Here is a 25,244-nt window from a genome sequence, read left to right as displayed (position 1 = left end):
AAATAATTTAATTTTAAACGTGAAACTCGTACATTTAAAGTATTGGAAATTTGAAGCCTTAAAATTTGTTGTCCATAGCAACCTCATAATATTTGCATGGTAACATTCTCTAAATTACTTCATTTGACTTGTTTGTAGTCTGTTCATTGATAGTGCACTCACACAGAGGAAGCCACTCCACATAATGCAACCCAACATTTCATTATCAGCAAGCAATGGACTGCCATGATTGTGTGTGTGCGTGTGTGATTAATGGTGTGTCTGTGGTGAATGACTGCAGTGATTGGATGCTGGCTAGAGAGCTGAGTGCTAGCTTTCTTAATTTCCATCCAGCTCCCTAAAGTTCAGCACACACAGATTTCTAGTCTTTTGGCTTATACTCAGAATAGCTTTCATCAGAGCTGATCAAACACACACATATTTAGATGAAGAAAACTGATGAAGCCTTTGGAATTGTTTAGCTACCGTTTGGCGTTTCCTTTGCCCTTGACAGTCACTCCTTAAATACACTAGCAGTTGCTCTTATATACCGAGCTGTGAGAAAGTAAGTGCACCCCACGAAAAGTGTACATTTAACCCACCAGTTGAGAAAGCACATTTATCACTACTATTTGTCAAGTGTTTAATATTACAACCAGGTGCACCAGAGCTGCCTGAGCAAAAGAGAAAACAGAGAAAAGTTGTTGAGTCATACGAGTCTTTAAAGCCATTTAAACAAGACTGTAAAAAAGACTGTACAAATCTAGTCTACATGGGTCAGAAAGGAAGAAGACTTTGCTCTCCAAACATTTTTTTTAAGTTTGCCATTCAACACCTACGCGAAACAGGACTTCTGGACAAATGAGTCAAAGGAAAGATTTGAGCATTTGAGAGTGAGAAACTCATTCCCACAAGCACAGTAGTGGGAGTGTTGTGATTCGAGTGTATTTTGCAGCTTTGGGGCTGGAAATATTGTCATAACATCTACTATGAATTCCATTGTACCAAATAGTGCTTAAAGACAACATGAGGCCATCTGTAAAAAAGTCGAAACCAAACTGTACGTGGACCTTTCTGCATGATCTTGTCCAAAGTCCAGATTTCAATACAACAAAATAGCTGTACGATCAATGAAAGAGACTGATGGACAATAATAAGAAACACATACTGTACAAGAAATTATATCTGCCAAAGATATATTGAATTAGATATTTGTAGATAGATATTTATACTACAGTTCAAAAGTTTGGGGTCAGTAATTTTTTTAAATGTTTTTGAAAGTCTCTTATGGTCACCATTAATTGATAAAAATACAGTAACACTGTAATATGTTATTAGACTATTAAAACTATTAGAATAATAGTTTTTTTTTTATATTTTAAAATTGAATTTATTTATGTTTTTTTACAGCCACTACTCCACTCTTCAGTGTCACATGTTCCTTCACAAAAGTTGTTATAGTCAAATTTGATTAATTTTATTCAACCTTGCTGAAAGAAAGTATTTATTTCTTTAAAAAAAAAAAAAAAAAAAAAAAAAAAAATCTGACCCCAAACTTTTGAACATTAGTATATGTTGGATAAAAGACTTCAAAGAAATTGATACCGTCCATACTTTTGATACTGTCAAAAGTTCCAGTATCGAAATTCCCATATATATTGATAAAAAGAAAAAACTATCTGAGTTGTACTTACTTTTACAACACCGTATATACACACATTTGTTTTTATGCTGTATGATGATGGGGCATCCCACTGTATTCTGTTGTTTTTAAATTAAGCAAATTCATATTTATATATACTTACTCTAATACTAAACATTCACCATTTCTGCATGATACTTTTGTAATTTTTCTTCCATTATGGAGCCGTTTTCCACACAGAGACCTCAAGGACATTTGGTCACTACCAGAGACAGCAAAATGCATCAACTCTCACACCATGCTTGTCTGGTATTGAATATTCTGCTCTCCTCCAGGTGTTAGTACCAGGAAACAAAAGAAGCGTGATCCTGCAACCTCTCCTCTCAGACACAAGGTACAAGATCACAGTGACCCCTATTTATGCAGATGAAGAGTCCACTGCACTATCAAAGTCCTCTTCCGGAAAAACATGTGAGTGTGAGCCAACAAATGCTGCTGGAGTTATAGTAAATTAAATACATTATGGGCATCTCTCATATGGGCTAATTGCATATTACATTGGCATAATTACATTGCCTCGATTTTGAGTTTGAGCTCCCTTTGCTTTATTTTAGAAATCATAAAACGAACACTTCAATAACACACATCCGTAATTTCAAATATTAAAAATGTACACAATTCACACTTGCTAAATGTTTGGCATGCTCTTATGCAGCATTAGCAATATTTAGTGTCTAGTTTATGCATAACGGCCTGTGTTCAATTCCCAGGTTGGAATAAATACATTTTTTAATCCTGTTTTAATAAATCAGGTAAAAATACAAGACTGTGCCAGGTAATGTATTAACAGGAGCGTGATCTCAATTGGTTCCATGTTAGTTATAGACTTCGGTGAGTTAATTAATTTGACCTCAAAAGCAGTGATAGAGTTGACATTTCCTAAAGCAGATTCACTTCTAATCTAACTAATCACTTGTTAAAAAATACCTGCTTTTTTAAGTTCAGTGAACCTAAATGAAGCCCCCATGTTATTTTTTTTTGTTCTCATGGTATGTTTTATGACTCTAAATAGGGGTCTAGAACCTTTCCTCTCACTTCAATTTGAAAGCTGCGTTGTATCAACTCTTGCTAATTTCCTGTTTGTCTTATAAACCATGTACCTGCTGTTTTTCTGCACCAATAGCTAAAAATAGATCCTCTCACACCACAGCTCTGAGATACAGTTTAGCATCACTGCATTTTGAAGTTAGACGGTGAAACGCATTCTTTAGCAGATTGAATAGTATTGATTTTATCCATTAATAAGCATAATAAGTATTATCCATTCCAGCCCTGGTCTTCCCACACTAATGAACTGATCAAACCAGCTCGCTTTACTCTGATGGGATTGATTTTTTTACAGCTTTCTACCCAGTGATCATCTTTAAATTAGAGCCCATTCTCTGATTAGAGATGCTAATGTCACCTCATGCTGAACTTGAGATCAGTGTCTGCTAGTTGCCTTGGAAAACCTTTGCCCTTGTTTCTGATTGAGTTTGAGGTTGAAATCATTATCAGTGGGGTGATGTTCTCTGTGGAGGAGTAATTATGTGAAAACAGACTTTTTTTATGAGAATGCTGGGAATTCAGGGTTGAACCAATGCATTGATTTATTTATTCATCCTACCGTTTAAAAGTTTAGACATTTAAAAACATAAAATAAACTAATGCCTTTATTCAGCAAGGATGCATTACATTGATCAAAAATGACTTTTACACTGTTACAAATAATTACAAATAAATGCTGTTCTTTTGAACTTTCTATTCATCAAAGAATCCTGAAAAGTGTGTCACGGTTTCCACAAAAATATCACTCCCATTTTAAAATATTTTAAAATAGAAAATTGTTATTTTTACTGTAAAAAACGTTATCAAACCCAAACTTTTTAACGGTAGTCTAAATTCCAAATTGATTGAAATTTAATATATTTGTTTGAGTTCTGGTGAAGATTTATACACTAAAAGTGATTACCACATTTTCAGTGGTACCGGTAGTTTAAAAAAATAACAATTTCATTATATTAAAGGTATAGCGGAGGATCTTTCCTAATTTTAGAAAAGACCCGCCCTCTCCTATTTTTTTAGACAAACTTTACCTGTCTAGTAGAATCTTCGCGACTGCGGCATCAGTGGGAAGCCCAACCTGTGCTTTTAGCGCACGCCAGCGTGTGAACGGCCTTACGTAAACATATCACCAGAATGATTAACACTTAGGTGGACCAATAGTATAGGCTACCCACCCGGAAAAAGAAAATCCTCCGCTATACCTTTAATTTAATATAATAAATTAATGTTTAATTAATATAAATATATAAATATAATTATGTATGTAATAATTAATTATTATTATTTCATATTTTTTTATACATAACATTTTTAATGATATAGTTGTTGTTATTTAACATTTCAGTGGTAGTTGTAATTCATTTAAATTAATTATTAATTTAATATAATAAATTTATGTTATATATATACAGTATATATATATATATATAAACATTTTTATGATACACTTTGTTGTACCATTTAAATCACATGTGCTAGATTAGTATGAAGTTCACTTGACATTACCAGTAATTGACATTAAATGACCACATTGCAAAAGCTAATCATCTTCTGTCTTCTGATTGGTTAGTGCCACTTTCTGGTCCCAGTAACCTAAGGGTGTCGGATGAATGGTACAATCGCTTCCGCATCAGCTGGGACGGCCCTCAGTTCCCCACTATGGGTTACAGGGTCATCTACCAACCCATCTCTGGTATGTATACACACACACACACACACACACACACACACACACACACACACACACACACACACACACACACACACACACACACACACACACGCACACACACACACACACACACGCAGATGTTTGCACAATTCCATGTAAAAGTGCTACATATTCAGTATTAAATTCCAGACATACAGAAGGTATGAAAATAACTTTAGAAAGAACGTCTTGAGTCTCTCTAAACATATATAGGAGGGTAGGATGCATTATTAGCAGCTTGTTGGGAGCAGTTTGAAAGGGCATTGGTAGGTGGAGATACTGACTCCACGTCTGCTGTTCTGAATGTGACCGTTCTTCCATCTGCAGTCTGAGATTTAACTGTAAACAGAAGCTGTAATGTAGCCGCAGCACACCAGAGGGAACACAAAATATCACTATACTCTGTTTTCCACTGAACTCCAGCCCAATAAACTCCTTTATACCATTATATTATCTTAAACTCCCATCTGCGGTAGAGAGTAAGTTAATGGCTTCTCCACCTACATTTAATGCCCTTTCAAACTGCTCCTAACAGCTGCTAATAATTCATCCCACCACTGGTCATTTCTACTGTCCAGAGCTCATTTTCCGTGTGTCTTTGTGTGTGTGTTGTTATAGGGGTGTTATAGGTTTGCTTGTTCTCATTTTGTTTCAGATTTAGTTTTCCCTGTTTCTATGTGATGGTTATAGTGTAATGCTATGATTGTATTTTTTTTGTCTGTGAGATCCATCCATTCTAGAGGCATCACATCATTGGGATGTTTAGTTTGTGACAGGCAGAAAACATCACTTTAGTTTTGAAGTGTGTTCTTATTAAAGGGGTCATGAACTGCATTTTTTTTTACTTTTATAATGAGGTTTACTTATAATGTTATCAAGATTTTTACATAATTATACGAATTTAGAAGCTATTTTCTACCCTGATTTTGACCCTGTCTTTCGAGCGCTTCGTTTTGATGGACGTGCCGCATTTAAGTCTTGGAAGTAAACACCCACTGCTATGATTGGGTAGTTTTCCATATTAAAATGATTTTCAACGTCCACGCCATTACACGTTTGGATTTATTTATTAAACTTCCGATGTTGAAAAATATTTCGTCACATAGTTGTCACAAACATTTATGTGAATTACATATGCTATATATGCCATATGGTTAATTACACAAGTCTTGGTTGTGGAAAATATAGTTAAAGTACTTGGAGTTACCACAGTTATAATTGACAGGATGAATTGCAGGATTTTCTGTAAATGGAATTTTGGATGGATTTACTGATAATTTGTCACACTGTCATACTTATAGGCTATTCATAGTTCATCCATTCAGAATTACAGCCGAACGGCTTAGATCAAAACAATAACAAAAGCAGCATTCTCTACGTGCTTTTTCCATATCTGACAATCCAACGCATTAACCCCATAAATGCCGAAGCAAAGGCTCAACTATTGAGTTGACTGTGGTGCTGTAAATATTTAGTACATATCAAATTGTCTGTATCATACAAATCAATAGTGACACATGGTAAAAACAATGTTACTCACACTTGTGTGTTGCGACATTACTGTTGGATCCAATGTAGTTGGACACAGCATACTCTGCCCACCAACCTCGATGTTGTCTGGCTTGGTTTAGAGGGCAAAGCCGCGTTTCCATTACCCTTCAAATTGCGCAAATTGAAATTGCGAATTGAAAATACGCTCGCATGAGGTGCTTTTTCAGGCAATTCGAAAAATAAATATTTAGCAAAACTGCAATGGCATTTGATGACGCGGTGTGTTTGGACAGAAGATGAGAAAGAGTTATTTATTAAATTCATAAAAGACAAAAGAATTACAGGAATACTAGATTCTAAATCTCAAAGAAATGCCACACTCAAGAATTCGAAGCAGAAATGGAGAAACACCAGAAACACCTCATATGTGCCGCTCTCAAGTATAAGGGTCTTTCCTTGTCATTAATGCTTTGATAACACACGTCTCCTTCAATTAATAACAATGGCCAGTGCTGCGGCTGGGATATACCGTATATAAACCTACCAACGTCTGTTGCCATGATTTATCACGAGAGGAAAAAATGAAGTTTTAGTCGCATAACAACGGTTAATGGAAACGGCGCAATAGTAATATTTCGCAATAGTTTTTTGTAGACATTTCGAAAAAATCGCTAAAGTTTTGCGCAAAACTGTAATGGAAACACGCCTAGTGATGAGGATGTCCCCAAGGAAAGGTATTTCGCTAAATTCCTTTCCACCCGAGGCATCCACCCATAACCCTCCTCACTCAGCCCCTCTACATTATAGTAACTCGAAGCTGAATGGACCACGTGGGCAGAGTATGGATGGACACCTCAGTGTGCAGGTCTGGGGAAAAGAAAATGCTCTCCAGAGCTGCACACTTATGACTTCGCAGATATCGTTCATCTAAACGACCTTCCGCAGTCTTGCGCTTTGAGCCGAACCATTTTAAACTCAGTCTGGCTGTGGCACGAGTCATAAGTTTCATCAGCTCATCGTATTCAGAATTTGCTGCGTCGAGCAGGAAACGGATCTATTAATTATAACCGTTTCTACAGACACCACAATCTATTATAACGGAATCGCTGATGAGCAACGTGTCCTTGATTTCCATGGAAGAAACCGCTGAGCGGGCTTCCATCGGCAGGCGTTAAGAAACGCAGGTTTCTTCAAAGTTTCGATTAATTTGTGTTTCACAGAAGAAAGTCAGTCATACAGGAGCAACATGAAAATGACTAAATGCTCATAGATTTTTATTTTTGGGAAAAATAACCATTTAACGAAGGAACTATTATTGTGTTTTTCATTTACATTTTGAATTCTAAATCATAACAATAGCAAACGCTACTATTGACTGAATTACTTGACTAATATTATAAGTGTACTTCCAGGAAAAAAGGCAAAAAAAGTGTTTTTCTTTCTGTAAGTTGACTCAGATTGTTTTCATCTCTTGTCTGCGCTCTGTGCGCAGTGTCAGGTCCGGCTCTAGAGACGTTTGTAGGGGATGATGTAAACACCCTGCTGATCCTCAATCTGTTGAGTGACACAGAGTACAGCGTTCAGGTCATCGCCTCCTACACCACCGGATCCAGCCAACCCCTCACCGCCAAGGGCAAAACACGTGAGTCTTTATAATCTATCCCAACAGCCCACCAGTATTTTGCTGCACCATCACATCAGATTCATAGTATTTTGCCTCCTCTGTGATCGTCTTTGCTAAGAAGGTTTTTTTTCCCTCTATTATAATATGCAACAGCAATAATATGGCTATGTAATAAGCGGACTAGCGAAAACCATCCCTTTTGTCTGTAAATGAAACCTGAAGGCGATTTTTGATGCAGCCAGCTACACATATATCAACATTCAGACAGACGGCTTCAGTAATGACAGTCCTTTGCATATAAATTTGATATCGCCTGGTACATCACAAAGTAATACCTGTTTTAGCGATTCTCATCAAAAAGCAAACAGATTATGTTTTCTCGAGGAGTGCCGAGGCCATTCATCAGAACACCGTGGTGTCAACATCCCACTATCAGTCACCGCTGTCTTGTTTCAGTCTAGTCAGATAAACAGACAAAATGCTTACAACACTGCGTCTGCAAATGACAGACCGCTATCAGAGAACAACATTTGTGAGATCATAATATATGAGGCAGGTTATATAAAATAACTTTCTTCAGGGTTCATCCTGTTACTTCCACAATCAAGGGTGTAAACAGTATTGAGACATTTTATGCAAGTTAAAGTATGAGTGTAAAAAGTTTATTTAACTTAGTTTGTTTTATTTAATAAGATTATGCCAAATTAGATTGTTTAGAATACATTGTTTTACGTTTTTAATTTTCCTATTAAAGTTACTTTGATGCACAAATGTTTCAAATCAACCAATTAAATCACAATTTTCTCAATTTTCTGACATTAAGAGCACACCACGTTCTACAATATATTATGAATTTGTTAAACGTCAAATTCAGCAACATTTTATTGTTTGATACTTGAATATATAATTGTATATATGTATATGCATATGTGTGAGTATATATAATACACACACACACACACACACACACACACACATACTGTATATGCAACTATCAAATTGCTATACAATAGTACTGAATGTGCACAAAGCACATGAACAAAGAAAAAAAGTATATAATATGTAGAAAATCTTGTAATAAATGTTAGTCAAGTGGTAGTAGTAGAAGTCAAAATGTTATTTATTAATTGAACCAAGCAAAGTTGTAGGTGTCAAACTATATAAATAGCTAAATTATAGTATTTAATTTTTTATTTATTTATGTAGCCTGGCAAAATTGCAATTGATCAAATAATAGTTATTTGCTGCCAGAGCATTTTTAGACAATAACAATATTTTATACTCTTATCAGAATCTGCTTGACTCAAAAATCTAAAGGGGCATTTGCCATCTCATTTTAAATGAGCATAACGCTTCTGCGTGTCTGATGTTATGACACCCTGAATTGTGCCATTAAGCATGTACAAAACTTCCAGCTTCTAGCATGAACTATTATTCCATTCACACTCCGTGGCTTTCTAAGGAACATCCCATATTATCTCACCCTACATGATGATATCTGCATACCGCCTGCTCTATAGGGTCCATCAATTTTTCATACGTTTTCTGTTTGACCTTTGAATAATTGAATGCACAATAATGGATTTCCACCTCCTTGTATTAGTACTATCAGCCAGAGGCCCTTTTTGCATGTATATAGTTCATTAAAATAGTTTATATAAGAAGGAAATCTTGTCACATGCATTATTCAAAACCTTAAACGAATCTCAACCACTGTGCGCCATATGTTTTGTGCACAGTCTCCATTTAAATCTGAAATCTCCCAGTCACAAATGCGACTGACATGATGTTCTTTTGTGTAGCGTGAATTTCAATGGGCAGCTTGATTGCATAAGTACGGTAGTTCCTTTTTAGGATCTGGCTCTCATATCAAAGCGTGAAGGAGGACAATGTTTCACCACATGGACTTTTTCCAGTACAAACTGAATTTGGGTTCGCCACAACTTTTGGCATATAAAATGCGTGGGACTCAGTCTGTTGTGACATGGCCACAATTGTGTTTGTGTTCCAAATAGTACAAGCTCCAAAGATGAGTATTGTTTTGTGCGACTAATGTGGACCATGTGCTGTGGCTTGGGCTTGTGTTTTAAGGGTATGCTGACCAAAAATGTGATAATTCCAAAATAAGCCTATTTTTCTGCTTTCATGCGAGTTTTCTTTCACACAGCACATTCTGTGTGGTTTGCACAAAGAGAAAGAGAAAAATAAAGAAAGACATGCTTAACGCCATTTGTGGCTTTTAAGTGGAGAGCATATTTGTTAAAATACTGTTTGAACCTCTCACTTTCCTCTCAGATGTGTTTTTCTAGCCATTAGTTGTGCCTGAATTGCAGTGTTTAAGGAGTATCGCACAGAAATCTGAGTAGATCATGGGCTGCTGGTTTCAAGAGAAGTTAAGCCTACAGGTTTTACCTGATAACCTGCATCACAAAGGAGCCTGACTACCCTATGGCTCATTAGCATTACTGTAATACATGTGCTTCTTTTCATTTTACAACATGAGGCTACATTAGAGAAGAAATGCTCAAGGCTTTCCTCTCACTACAGTCTAACTCGTACATTTCAAAGCATCCATACAGGTTTAGTACACTACTTTTCAAAAGTAAGGGGTCTGTAATGTTTTTTTTTTTTAATGTATTGGAAGAATGCATTTATTTGATCGAAAAATATAGTGCAAACAGTAATATTGTGAAATATTATTACAATTTAAAATAACTTTTCTATTTTAATATGTTTTAAAATGTAATTTATTGTTGTTATGACAAAGCTGAATTTTTAGCAGCCATTATTCCAGTCTTCAGTGTCACATGATCCTTACGAAATCATTCTAATATGCTGATTTAGTGCTAAATAAACATTCTTATTATCATCAGTGTTGAAAACAGTTGTGCTGCTTAATATTTTGGTGGAAACTGTGATGCACTTTTTCAGAATTCCTGATAAATAGAAAATTCAAAAGAACGCCTTGGTTACTATTGTAATCTCCGTTCCCTGATGGCGAGAACGAGACATTGTGTCTCTATGTACTGACAGTAGTGATTGCACTTGGGAGCCCTAAAGACCTCTGATACTTTGAGAAAAGCCCATGAGCATTTGCGAGTGGAATTTGCATGTACCACTCCCTGCCCTGAACATATGGGTAGAAAGGAGATGGCGTGCATACACTCATCCAGGTTTGTGCGAAGGAGTCAAGAACGTGTCCCGGGCATTAAGCTGTTAAACAGAAACCAAGGCTTCTTCCACATTGATAGGGAACGAAGGCATCTGCACGCGTAACCCTTATCATGCGGAATGGGAAAACCCCTTGGTTTTCAACCACCACTGTAGGTCCCTCATGTGCAGCAGGTCAAAGGTATCACGTTGGACGCAGCTGCCATGAGCCTCAACAGTCTCTGAAACGGTTTTACTGTGATGGCACAGCCTAGCTTTATCTTAGTCACCTTAGCCAGGATGGACTCGATACGTGCAGGAGACATTTGTGTCTGCATCGTAGTTGAGTCCCACACCACCCCCAGGAACATAGTCCGCTGGGCGGTTGTCAACACACTCTTTTTCGTGTTGAGTCTCAACCCCAAGCTTTGATTGTGGCCAAGGACGATATATCGATGGCGAACTGCCAGTTCTCGAGACTGAGGCAAAATTAGCCAATCGTCAATGTAGTTTAGCACACGGATGCCCTGGAGCCTCAGCGGGGCCAGTGGTGAAAGTGCCATGCAGGGAAGAGTGCCAGGCCGAATGGAAGAACCCAATACTGGTACGCTTCGCCCCCGGAAGCGAACCTCAGAAACTTCCTGTGAGATGGAAGGATGGAGACGTGGAAGTATGCATCCTTTTTAGATCTATCGTGACAAACCAGTCCTCGGATCTGATTTGACTCATGATAATGGGAATGGTGATCATCTTTAACCTAAATCTCCGCAGAGACCGGTTCAGAGGTCTTAGATCTAAAATTGGACGCATTTTTCCAATCCTTCTTTGGAACCGGCTGTAGAACCCGGACTATGGCCTCTTTTACCAGCAGCGAGTGAACTTCCTGTTCTATCACCCGACCCTGCTATGGGTCTACTGCAGTCCAGACCACCCTGTTGAACTCGGAGCCGGTGTCGAGTGTTTTGTGAGAGCCCTTTACAATACCCTGAAGCGGAAGACCGGCAGGGAATAATCGAAAACGACTCTCAGTGTGCGGACGCGAGTGTTGCCTGGCTGCAAACCTGTGGGGCAGACAGAGCAGCATGCGTTTGCTGGAAATATCAGCGAACGCACGCTGCTCTGTCTGCCCCACAAGCTTGCAGCCAGGGAGCGCTCGCGTCCGCGTTACTGAGGGCTCCCCAGAGGAGAGGCTCCTTCGGTTTCGAACACGTTTTTTTCGGACACTGCCTGGCCGCAAGCCTTTGGGGAGGACACTCCAGCGAATCAATGTCAGGAAACTGATATGTCCCGAGCGCACTTGGGGGCGGGATACAGACATCGATTCCTCAACACAACAGAGAGCACTTGCTGAAGAGCGAAACGCTGTTGTGTGCCGGCGTCCCTTTGTAGTTTCCGTGTATGCCGTCACACGCTACATTACGTCATCACGCAACACCAATAGGGTGGGATTAGTTTCATTCATAATTCAGATGCGTTACGCTAAGATGCGTTCCCCATAGTGTCGTCATCGACGCAGTGCGAGTTCCCGCGAAAGGGAACAGAATAAAGATATTGATTTAAAATTGGATTTTTGACTGTGTATATCATTGCTGCATTTTATTTACATATGTGTGCTTTATTGCAATATTTTCATGCAAAGTATCTGTGTGTATTACACATCATATCTGTTTTCTTCTTCCTCTTGCAGTGTTCCTGGGGGTGAACAATCTCAGCACAAAACAGGTGCTCAGTACCAGCATGTGTGCCCAGTGGCAACCTCACCACCATGCCTCTATCTACAGAGTCGTCATTGAGTCACTGCTTAGTGAGTAACACACACACACACACACACACACACACACACACACACACACACACACACACACACACACACACACACACACACACACACACACACACACACACACACACACACACACACACACACACACCTCAAACACCTCAAACACGTGACAATATAACACATATTGACATGCATTTTCGTTTTGTTAAATATCAGTTTCAGAGGTAATGAGATATTATGGCTCATTTCAGCACAGGCCTCTGAGCCTTTGGGCTGTTCAACAAAACTTTTTTTGTATGCATATTGCTCTACTGGCGTGTGACATGCTTTCGATTCAAATTTAAAACAGCAGAGTCAAAAGCCCATTTCCCATTATTGCTTTTCTTATTCCTGCCTGATACTGCCTCAACGGCTCAGCTTATCTCGCAATCCTGGAAATCTTCTGTTCTACTTCCAGCGTGTGACTGCTCAGATGGCTACCAGCTCAGTAGTGCTATTAAAACCAGATCCTATTGGGGTGTGTATGTGTGTGTGTGTGTGTTTAGTATTTGAATGACAATCATTGCAGCAGAGTCCTCAACGAAACACACAAAACTATAGAAGTGATTTAACTAAATATACTTTTTTGGTTATTTTTTGACTGCTGTAAATCCTGACAGATTTAATCCTCAAATATCAACCGGGTTGATAATGACTTTCAGATCATAATTTAAAAATACTTAATAATAATGACATTTCTGATGTTCAAACTCTTTTCATATATATATATATATATATATATATATATATATATATATATAATATAATATAATATAATATAATATAATATAATATAAATATAATATAGAAGCTTAAAACCATTTTAATCAAAACCAGAATAATTTTTAAAAAGCATATTTTTTCTTTATATTTCTGAGTGGAGAAAATAATTACCTTGAAGAATTACAGATACAACCCATTACCCTGTAGCCATGGTTAACTATGCCTACACAAATATATCAAAACTACTGCTGAAGTGTGTGAGAGTAGTATGAATATGTGTATATTTCTGCAGTACCAAGATCCCCCACTGCCTCTCTTCTGACCTTCTTCTCGTCAAATAATGTCCAAACTTTGGTAACCAGTAGGAACAGCGAATTCATTATTTGCCATCTTGCTCGTAGTGAGAATTTGACTGTGGAATTTCAGCCAGACATATGAATCTTCTGTGCCGAGCTTTCGTGGTGTAGTAAAGCATTCCTGCTTGCAAATGCAGGGAAGAGAGGAACTGTCCTGCTTGTGCCAGAGATGTGACTGGACTGAGAAGTGCAGTCTGTTGAAACAAACGCTTAAAGGAGGATAGATGTTTACTGAGCCGAGCAGCAGCACTTTCCAGCTACTTTTCCATAGAGCGGGAATCTAATAGGCAAATGTCACATCCTATTGTTTGATCAGCTCAGCAATCAAAGCATGTCGGAGCAAGGGAATATTGTTGATGTTATTATCACAGTTTTACAGTCCATATTATCATTGGAAAATGCAAAGATAAAACCTTAATAAATCTCAATGTTTTGTATAATGCACTCCAGAGCATTTTTTTCTCTCTAGATCATGGTCTAAATGAGGGTGCTTTGGGAAATATCTTATTAAAGAAAACCTTTTTGCTGTTTTTCTTTCTCATTTAATAGTGGTATTATACTGCTTCTGAACAGCCCAGCCATTTTTATTCCCCATGGACACAGCTGTTTAATGGCAGACAAATTAAGATGTATGAACCAAGTCAAGCTGCTGGATATTAATGTCTGCCATCAGAAACAAAACATCGATGGAAAGAGATGTAGAAAAAGAGAAAGCCAGAAAGAAAAAGAGTAAAGAAAGAAAAGAAGGTGAAAAGAATGGAAATATTGGGTTCTTACATTCAACTCATTTCTTTCTGCGCTCAAGTTTGAGTTGCTTATCACGGTGCACCCGTTTCCCTGCAGTCTTCAGCCTCTGATTAAAGCGATTAAAGATCTTTCCGTTGAACTCCATGGGCTGAATACAAGGTTACTCTTCCTGAGCTCTAGCAGCACTGGCCATTTTCTCAGCTTTGGGAAATAATTACAGCTATGAAAAATGATAAAAAGCAGTTCTGCTACCTTTTACCCTGGGATCTGAGTATCAGATTTCATAAAACATGATTTACTCATAGTTACTTTCATTTAAACGCCCAATCTGTGAGCAACAACACATGCCTGTTAAATATAACAACACTTCGGCATGTTGCTGTGGTGCCGATTCTGTCCTTTCCAATTTCAGGGTTTTTGTTTATAGCCTGATGACTCTAATGAAAATGTCTCTTTAATTAGCACAATTGTTTGATTGAGGAAGCGGGTTTTAATTGCAATTAACGCCAATCCTGCCGTTTTTTACTCAACTCTGCTTCTTTATTTTTCATAGACGGTCAGAAACAGGAAGTGAGGGTTGGTGGCAGTGCATCCAGAGAGTGCTTCTTTAACCTTTCCCCCGACACCAAGTACAAGATCAGCGTGTACACCCTTTCACAGGACACAGAGGGCCCTGCCGTCACCACCATTGCGACCACTGGTAAATACATTCTGATAACTATACATTTGTATCCCATTATGTAACTTTAGACCAGGGGTTCTCAAGTCTGGCCCCCTGGGTCCCCTAAGCTAAGTCTTCAGGATTACTAGAAAGTTATAGGCAGGTGAGTTTGATCAAGGTTGAAGTTAAACTCTACAGGAAAGTGGACCTCGAGGGCCAGAGTGGAGAACCCCTGCTATAGACTTTTTTAATTGTCTGTTTAATAGTTTTTACTGGTTTCGATCCCTCATAACCTCGTTTTTAATCGGTAGATTAAATATGACATCTGTCCTCAAAAAGATTTACTGATTTAACACCTGAAGGTGACTTGGGCTACATTCACACTGCAAGCTTTAGTGCTCAATTCTGATTTATTGCTCAGATCCGTTTTTTTTTTGTTTGGCTGTTCACATTATTTATTTTAAATGTGGCTAATATCAAATTCGAGTGTGAACTGATCCAGACTTGTCCAGAACTGGTCCAGAACTGACCCGCATGCATAAAAGAACTGTAAAGCCCTGCAGCGCAACCTCCGTTTACGTGACTCGCTCGCCGTTGTACTATTCTTTGAAACGACGGGGGCGACTCAGAGTAAATGTTCCTAAACCATTAGGAAGCAGCGGCAAGAAGTAAGGTTACACACCTGATGGTGTTTGTTTTAGTGCACTTCACCAAGCCCATGCTACAAAAAAAAAACAAAGAATCGTGTAAAATACAGTAAACCTTGAGATTATTACTTGTGCCCTATTTGAGGGTATAGGGGGCGATTACGGAATCAGCCTAAGCTTTACAAGATGGTATACAGCATGCTACCATGCGGATGTAAACATGTAGGAAGCTGATATGCTGAGCAAGCCTGAAAATGTGTGCGCTGATGATAAGGAGGACGAAGACGAGGAGAAAGAGCAAAGTTTTTCTAGTTCTTCTATTTTTTTTTATAGTTTTCCATCAAGCTTTGCTTGTATAGAACTGTTACAGTGATACTTAGGCCTCATTGTCCCTTCACTGACTACCGTTATGGTTGTCTTCCATATTATCTGAGTAACCAAAGAACTAGTGACTCCCATCAGCGCAGAATTGTTACGAATGTCGATCTAGAGCAGGAATAGGCTAGGCTCAGTCCTGGAGTGTCGCTGTCCTGCAGAGTTTAGCTCCAACCCTGAAAAAAAAAAATCTGGCCTGTAGCCTTGGTAATTCTGAAGTCATTGATTAGCTTGTTCAGGTGTGTTTGATGAGGGTTGGAGCTAAACTCTGCTGGAAAGTGGATCTCGAGGGCTAGAGTTGAGCACCCCTGTGTCAACACTTCAATGATACAGGTCATTTCCAGACAACATTGCGCCTGACAACATACAGTACAATCAATCATTGCCTGAGAAACAGATTGAACCACAGTGAACCAGTGTTTCCTTTTTCTTTTACAGTTGGGCTTCTGTTAAGATCACGAATCTGATTGTGTATGTAATAAAGTGAAGACAGCCAGGCCCTGCTCTGGTTTATGTATTGTTTTGTTGTTTCTGTAGCTCCAGCACCCACCCAGCCACCAACCGCACCGCCCACCACGATCCCTCTTCCTACCATCCCCCAAGCCAAAGAAGGTAGGACACCAGTGTGGGAATAACTGGCTTTTCTGCCTTTGTTTTTCCCTGTTTGTTGGCCATGTCTTTATGTGTTATGTGACCTTTCACTAATGTACATCTCTGCTGACAGCTAACCTTTTCTTATTCTCTGCGCCACTCCGCTCTCAATAAATATGTCTGAGCCTTCCCAACACACCTGATAAAATCACGCAGATCTTATTTTACCCCAGTATATAGATCTTTTATAGATTCCTCACCTCCCACTTTATAGCAAATAGATTTGCTTCATTGTCTGACCAAATGGTGTTTAGTGCATCATAAAGTAACACCTGAATGATTTCATGAACTGAAACCAAATGCTTCTTTAGATTTATTTGTTATTTTTATTTGGCTTTATCTCTGAGCGTCTGATTAGGACTCTTGAGGACAGGCCAAATTGTAAAAAGTTAAACATTTCTTACCTTAAAGACTTCATGAAATCAAAATGAGAGTTTTGTGGCTCTGAGTCCATGTGTGTTAACACCTTGATGAAAATGTGTCTCGGAAACAAAGAGTAATACGTCAACAGAGGAAAGAATTGTGGGGATTTCGATAGTTCCCAATGAGCCTAATGAGTCTGTTTACAGGATTTGTTCAGATTCGTTCACTGATTGATTGAGACAGTGAAATTGAATTGAATTGAAACTTTCTACAGTTTACAATACCATTCAAAAGTTTAAAGGTCGGTATGATTTTTTAAGGTTTTTGAAAGAAGTCTCTTATGCACACTAAGGTTGCATTTATTATAAAACAGTAATATTGTGAAATGTTATTACAATTTAAACTATTTTTTATTTTAATATATTTTATAATGCTATTTATTCCTGTGATGGCAAAGCTGAATTCTCAGCCACTTTTACTCCAGTCTTCAGTGTCACATGATCCTTCAGAAATCATTTTAAAATGCTGGTGCTCAAGAAACATTTATTATCATGATCAATGGTTCTACAATGCTTAATATTTTTGGGAAACTGATACTTTTTTTCAGGATTCTTCGATTAATAGAAAGCTAAAAGCATTTATTTTAAATAAAAATAGATTGCTGATAAGGAAGCTTTTTGTTTATTATGAGTAAGCCATTGAATCACTTAACCGTTCAACCAAAATTGTTCATGACCGAAACAACCCATGTGTCTCCCTGTTGTGGACTAGATTGACAAACTGAACGAGATGTGAACAAATTGGGCCTAATGAGATTTGCCAGGTCATTCAAGTTGTTTACGAACACAATGCCTGATTCATTTAGTTCGTCCACAAACAAGGTGTCCTGATCAGTCCCACTCTTGTTCAGACTCAAAATAGCAACTTGTTCAGTGAATGGGGCTTGTTAGTTCAATAGGTCCAACCGATGACATCCTCAATTGCAGCCCTCACTCAAACGCTTATAATGTGTGGTATAGTACAGCAAGCACTAATACAGTTAGACTTTGAAGGCAGGCAAGCAGTCACGTGCTTATGAGACAGTCAGACTCATATTGAGTGCCCGAATATGAATCAGTGCGAGGAAGTAAATGAGAAAGATTTGTTAAAAAACACCAGTAGAAAAACTTTGTTTCGCAAAGCTATTTAATGGTGTCTTGAAAGTTGCGATGAAACAGAAATAAATAAATAAAAATATTAAATTGTTCACATTAAGTTAAATAAAATGCATTTAGAAAGTAGGTATGGTGAATTTACCTAATTTGACCCTAATCAATATAACCTACCGTATTCAGATTGATTCCGTCATTAAATAATATTTTGAATAAAACCAGTTAGTTTAGATGTTAGCACATGAAGCACATTTTTTAGGCTTCTGACAATGAATGTGTATAGCCCCAAATCCTGCAAAGCAACAGTCTGGCAGAGCAGAAGAGAGAGAGGTAGCTGGGAATTAATTAAGCCTCTTTGTTTTATCCAGCTAGCTGTGATGGAGATCCTGTCAGCGAGAAGTAGAAGTGTTTGGAATCATTTGACATCTGTTGTACTGCAGCGCTTACACAGTAATGAGAATTTCTTATTTTAGCTAGTGATTTTTCACCTGCTTCCTCCCTCTCCCTCTCCCTCTCTTTCGAAATCTCTCTCAGTTTGCAAAGCAGCCAAGGCAGACCTAGCCTTCCTTGTAGATGGCTCCTGGAGTATTGGAGATGACAACTTTCAGAAGATCATCCGTTTCCTATACAGCACAACTGGTGCACTTGATGTGATTGGTCCCGAGGGAACACAGGTATGCTGCTCGTGAAATATTTGTCAAATTCAGTCTACCTCATACTGTTTTTATCTGTTTATATTGTATAACATTTCTAATATTTTTTAATGAAAAAAATAAAACCACCATCCTGAGCTTCGAAATGAATGTCCTTGAAGATAAAAGCAAAAGTGAAAGCACGTCATTTTGTCAATACTGTTTTTGAGGTCACTAATAACTAAAAGTACACTTTAGCATATTTTAAACGGAGTACTTATTACAGGAAATAAAATGCTTTAATGAATATATTATGGACTGAATGTAATGTTTTTTCCAAAATTCAATGAAAATTTTGTCATCATTCCCTCACACTCATGTCGTTCCAAACCCAGAAGACTTTGGCTAGTCTTTGAAACAAAAATTAAGATATTATTAATAAAACCTGAGTAGTTTCTGTCTCACCCATTAAAAGTCCATGTAACCAAAACTTGAAAGATTTAAAAAGGTTAAAAAGGCATTGTAAAACAAATGTGTATTAATTAAGCAGTTTAATCTAAGTTTTGTAAAAATATATGATCACTTTAAATGGACCTATAAAATTAAATCCTATAATTTCACTTTTATAAGGTGTGTGTAAACAACCAGCCTATAATGGTAAAAATCCACCCACTCCTTTTTTTTTATAATCCCCATAAACTTTCTCTCCAAACGATCGGTTCCAGAAGCCACGCCACGCATATAAACCACACTGAGTGGGTCGCAGCAGTCCGCCCTTTTTGTTTCCAAACAAACAGAAGAGTCTCCATTTTAGACTCATCTAAACCCAGCATCTGAGCCACTGAGGACACCGTAGTTGATTTCATTTATGAAGGAAATGTGCAGAAGGAAATTTTTTTTTATTTTATTCTACCTTATCTATTGACTGGTGCTGAGAGAGTGCTAAGGCACATTGTATTTCATTGCTGTGGTACTCTGTACGAATATGCATATGACAATAAACTTTAAACTTGAACTAACTTAAACTTGAAAGTCGGTAAAGTGTTATATATTTGCGCAAATCATTCACAAACAAGGGTCAGTTCTATTCTGGATTTGCACAAAAGTTGTTTCTGAAAGATTTTTAGATTAACATGATGGTACATGTTAGTCAATGAGTTGAATCGACTTAACTCCACAACAATTACATAAATTTATCCACTAACCATTCAGAAATGTCTAATTATATTCTAAAAGTTGTAACTTTTTCTTAAGATGCTCGAACATGATCTTTCGAACATGTAAGGCTGCACACCGCTACTGACAATTTCGGACATTTTGGCATGGGTGACATTCTCCAGTTTTGTTGTTGCCGGAGTATCCAAAGCACAAGCTGCAAAGGCTCCGCCCTCTTCCACAGAGGGGGCCGGGAGCAGAAGCTCATTTGCATTTAAAGCGACACACACACACAAAAACAACGGGTTGACATCGACAATTTCGACAAAACGATCGACAAAAACGATGACATCATGCTAATGCATATCATGTGTTCTGTCCATAGGGGTCAAGTGTTTCTTTACAAAGGGACATAGCCAATTACTGGCCTGGCAGCATAATACAGCGCTTTTAGTTGTTTTTGTGGATCCGTGTGAATGGGTAACGGTTTGACAATGTTGTCATATGTAGACGGATAATGCGAAAGGAAAAACTTTTCCATTTTTAGTACATTGTTGTCGTGTAAACGTACCGTTCATTTCTTTTTTTTTTTCACAAGGGACAGATGTGGAGTAAAATTAGTACAATTATATAGATTATAAAGGATATTACAAATATATAAATTACATACAATTTTAGTGGTCTTTTTTTTTTTTTTTTGCTTTTTTGCTTCTCTCAATTTTTTGGACTGAAGGATCATGGGAATAGCTAATCTAAGCTGAAGACCATACTACCAAGCATTTAACCCAGTAGCCTAAGAGAACATTATATAAAAATAGCCTTTCTCTAGACATGTTAGTCCAGGATTCAGAAGATCTTCATCACATCCCATCAGCAGCTTTAGGGATCACTGCAGTGGATCTACTACTAGGGATGTGAAAACAGGAGAACAGGCACATTTGAAGGTCAGGAGCTAAAGTAAACAGAGGAACACGGCACAGATAAATGTCTTCTTTTACACATAGATGTTTGCTTTCTGTCCTCTGCTGTAGGCCAAGTAGACATGTTTGACTTGGCTCAAACCAGTTCAACATCAGTAAACTCTCATGCATAATGACATGTCTTTTGTGTCTCTCTTTAGAGTGTGGCATAGTAGTTAAGGATCAGAGCTGATAATCACTAGGTTGTTGGTTCAAATATTGTCTGAGCAAAACACTTAACATCAGATGTATTGCAGGGTCAAAATGAAATATGGCTTGGGCAGAAATAGAAATAAAATTACTAAACTAAACTAAACTAAATAAAAAGTAAAAAAAAAAAACCTGTTATATTAAAAATGGGGTTGGGAAAAAGCGTTCGTAGTCAATTTCTCTGACAATCTGAATTTGGATATTTTTATCTGTTGATACACTGTTCAAAAGTATTTTTTTTATTAAAGAAATTACAACTTTTTAATAGGGGTACATTAAATTGATCAAAAGTGACAGTAATTTATGTTACAATAAAAAATTCAAGTTCATTAAAAATTATGCTCTATAGTCAGGGGTGCACATAACTTTTTCAGTGAGTTACTCAGGTGAGGACCAGGAGATGGTGTTTGGTACTCACCCCATATGTAGCGTGGCCACAGCTGTCAATCATGACGTCACATTTCCGTTTTTATAGCATAAAATAACTAACTAAAACCAAACTTTAAAAAAAAAATAAACGAACACTTAAATTTACATCAGCGTGAAAATAACGACCTAAAATGATAGAAAACACCTTTGGAAAAAATTTATTTGAAGTGTTATTTGATTGTTCAGATATATTTATTTGTATAAATTAAATATAATTAATCCTTATTAAAGATATTAAAGAGCAGTGAATTTTCTCTTTTTACTTTGTTGTTTGATTAATATTAAGTGTACAGAAGGCATTAGGTTTATTACGCACTGTCACTTTAAGAGTGTGCAGATCCAATTGCACTGATGCACGGTACGTTCTGTAAAGACATAACCGACTGTGTTTACGTGAATACTCTGCAAAACGGACATTTAGACATAATGTTGTGTGTATTTGCCCATTCAGACGCGAAAGAGAGCTCAATTCAGTCCTTGCGCGCAGCGCGCTGTGTCTATGTGCGGGGCTTCACGCTTCGGGTCGTGTGTGTCAGTGTGTGTGTGTGTGTGTGTGTGTGTGTGTTCGCACAGAAAAACATACCGAATAAAGCTGTCTTTCGCGTCGTCACTCTTATTCAGATCTATCCATATGTCTGCTCTTCTCTTTCTCCCAGAGATTTACATTTTTTAACGATTTGAGACATGTATGCATGAAGCGCATGCCGACTCGGTAGATCAGCACGTTACAATTCAAATGTGCGCATCTTCCACAAACGCAAATCAGTTCTGACTGGATCACTGCCCCAATCGTCCCTCCCTTACATTTCCGTCTAGTTTTTATTCGTCATAGTGGTCGTCATTTAAAACAAGGTTTTTATTTAGTTATCGTCTCGTTTTCATCTGTGAAAAAATTTAATTAACACTGCCTAGGTTGCATTTTGGCGACAGTACGCAAAGGCGCGTAGTAACACAAGTGGCATTACGCATTCCTGATTTTTGTCGCGCATGCGTACCTGCGTACCAGTTATGTGCACCCCTGTCTATAGTCATTATTATCAAAGCTATAGTCATCAAAGAATCCTGAAAAAAAGTATAAAAGTTTCCACAAAAAAAACATAAAGCAGCCCAACTGCTTTCATCACTGATAATAATAGTAAATGTTTCTTGAACACCACAAAATAAGCATATTATAATGATTTCTGAAGGATCATGTGACGCTGAAGACGGGTATTGACTGCTGAAAATTCAAAATAGAAAATAAAAAAAATTATTTTAAATAAAAACAATTATTTTAAATTGTAATAATACGTTATACACTGCAGTGATCCTTTTAAATAATTTATTTGAAGTATTAGGCGTAAATGCACAACATGTGTGTTATACAGTAAACATAGACGAAAAACATACAGCATTCCCTTGTAAAGGTACGACAATTTTATATCCCGGACGAGCCCCCATTTGCCACGCCCCGTGGCTCAAAAGGGAAGCAACAAAAATAGGGACACACGAGAAAGCCAAAATAATGCAAAATATATTAACAAAATATAACTATTAAGAAAAAACAATATACCATGTAACAGTCAGGAGTCAGTGGTGTAAAGTTAAATGAATGCATGAAAGTATAATGTGCTGTAGTAATGATGGATGTACAAAAAGAACAGTTTAAAGGAACAAAACAAAATCAAGTCCAATGCGCAGGCCTTTCGTCTGGCTCCTTTTTAAAAGGCCCAAAAGGAAGTCAGCAACAGGTGTCCTCAATGAAACCACCCGAGAACAGACACTTGGGAGGGCAAGCCAGCCATCCAAATCAGCCCGAGGAAAACCTCACATAAAACACGAGTCGTCACATGTCCTTTAAAATCAATTCCAGCGAGAAATACTTCCTGAGAGTGAAGTACTGTCACTTTTAAACATGTGATAAATGGCTACTAACTTACTTTCTACAACTGACAGGTGGCCATTGCTCAGTTCAGTGATGACGCCAGAACTGAGTTCAAGCTCAACTCCTATAGCGACAAGGAAGCTCTGCTGGATGCCGTGCAGCGCATCACATACAAGGGAGGAAACACCAAGACAGGCATGTATCTATCCATCCATCCATTAATCCATCCATCCCTCCCTACAAGTTTTAATATTGTAAGTTTTCCTTTCAAGTAAATGCATCTCATTTTGTGTTTAGATATTTATACTGGAAAACCAGACATATAATAATGGATTTTTTTTTTGTCTGAGGGTAAATTAGCCTTTAAACAAACAAAGGCATGGCTTTTAAAGTTCTTCTCTAATAGCCATAATGATTTTCTGGTAAAAAGCATTATCACTATTATCACATTATCACTAACCAGCATTAACCAACTTCTTTTGTACCAGTATGGCAATTCATGCTGGTCTTTAAGCAGTGAAATCTCTCTATAATTAGTGTCTACATTTTTCCATCCTAATACCTTTGACAAACATGCTTTATTAATGCCCTGTTTTAGAGGCTCTAGACCAAGAACTTTAGAGTATGAGTTTGATAAAAACGCCACGGCTCCAGCTCGGTGAGCAGCACGGTGTGTCCCTGCACTTGTGTTCATGCTGTCAGTCTTTGTTCAAAAATGAAACACCTCTCATTCCACACGGCGAAGGAACGGCAGCCCCCACCCTGCTGTGTCCTCACACACACAAAACGTCCCCGTATAAGGTATATTCTCCATGGCAATGAGCTCCCCGTCAGTGGGTGGGCGGCAGCTGCTGTGCTTCATTGGTGAGAGCAGATACATGTGGACATGTGTGATCCAGGCATTATGAGCCTGGTGCATTTATCCATCTCGGCTTTAGCGGTCTGCTCATTTGAAACATGAGCATGACTTATTTTTTCTGAGGGTATTAGGGCTAATCCCTTGCCTGCATTTTCATACATTCATATGCAGAGGATGAGGTGAGGATCAAAGTGATTGGCTTCATTCAATGTGTTTAAACTGTGAAAAAAAGGGAAAAAAAGTAAATTCTGAATATTAAAGGATAATTCCGGTATTTAACACCTTGAGTCTATATTGTAGTTTGTTTTGGATGAACAAGAGTGGTGGACAACATTTTTTTGACAATGGTTCCTCTCTCGAGTTTTTGACTATAAAAGAATTGGCTATGGACCCATTTAACATTGGAGTCAATGTGCATGTCCGAAAATGTCATTAAAACAGCCAATAATGTGCGTTTACAAAACTGTGCAACTCACCGAGTGATTAGTGATGTTCGTTGATGTTCCAGAAACAAAAAGTGTTGCGAAATACAGTTTCTGTCGTGTTTTATTCGTCATTTTGTAAGTTACAGGGTTGTGAAGTGTCTGAAAAAATAGTTCCACTATAGCAAAATAAACAGATTGGAATCATATATTGCGACGATATATTGTTTATAATCATCAACGAACACCACTAATCACTCGGTGAGTTTAACAGTTTTGTAAACGAACATTATTGGCTGTTTTAATGACATTTTCGGACATGCACATTGACTCCAATGTTAAATGGGTCCATGGCCAATTCTTTTATAGTCAAAAACTCGAGAGAGGAACCATTGTCAAAAAAATGTTGTCCACCACTCTTGTTCATCCAAAACAAACTACAATATAGACTCAAGGGGCCCTATCTTGCACCCAGCGCAATTGACTTTGAACACCGACGCATGTATCATTCCTATTT

The 25,244-nt window shown here is 37.8% G+C and overlaps 1 protein-coding gene across 6 annotated transcripts in view; it reads left to right on the top strand.

Annotated features, from left to right (window-relative positions):
* col14a1a (collagen, type XIV, alpha 1a) overlaps positions 1–25,244 on the top strand; it is a 137,595-nt gene that overhangs the window by 65,647 nt on the left and 46,704 nt on the right. For all 6 annotated transcript variants that reach the window (XM_079625846.1, XM_079625847.1, XM_079625843.1 and 3 more), the window contains 8 exons: positions 1,957–2,092; positions 4,296–4,418; positions 7,420–7,569; positions 12,389–12,505; positions 14,903–15,049; positions 16,570–16,644; positions 18,732–18,871; positions 23,518–23,641. In XM_079625846.1, the coding sequence (XP_079481972.1) occupies positions 1,957–2,092; positions 4,296–4,418; positions 7,420–7,569; positions 12,389–12,505; positions 14,903–15,049; positions 16,570–16,644; positions 18,732–18,871; positions 23,518–23,641 (1,012 nt within the window). The remainder of the gene's footprint in view (positions 1–1,956; positions 2,093–4,295; positions 4,419–7,419; positions 7,570–12,388; positions 12,506–14,902; positions 15,050–16,569; positions 16,645–18,731; positions 18,872–23,517; positions 23,642–25,244) is intronic.

This window comes from Phoxinus phoxinus (genome assembly GCF_949152265.1).
Source record: "Phoxinus phoxinus genome assembly, chromosome: 10".
NCBI lineage: Eukaryota > Metazoa > Chordata > Actinopteri > Cypriniformes > Leuciscidae > Phoxinus > Phoxinus phoxinus.
Note: the sequence above shows the minus strand (reverse complement) of the source record. Positions and strands in the feature narration are given on the sequence as shown.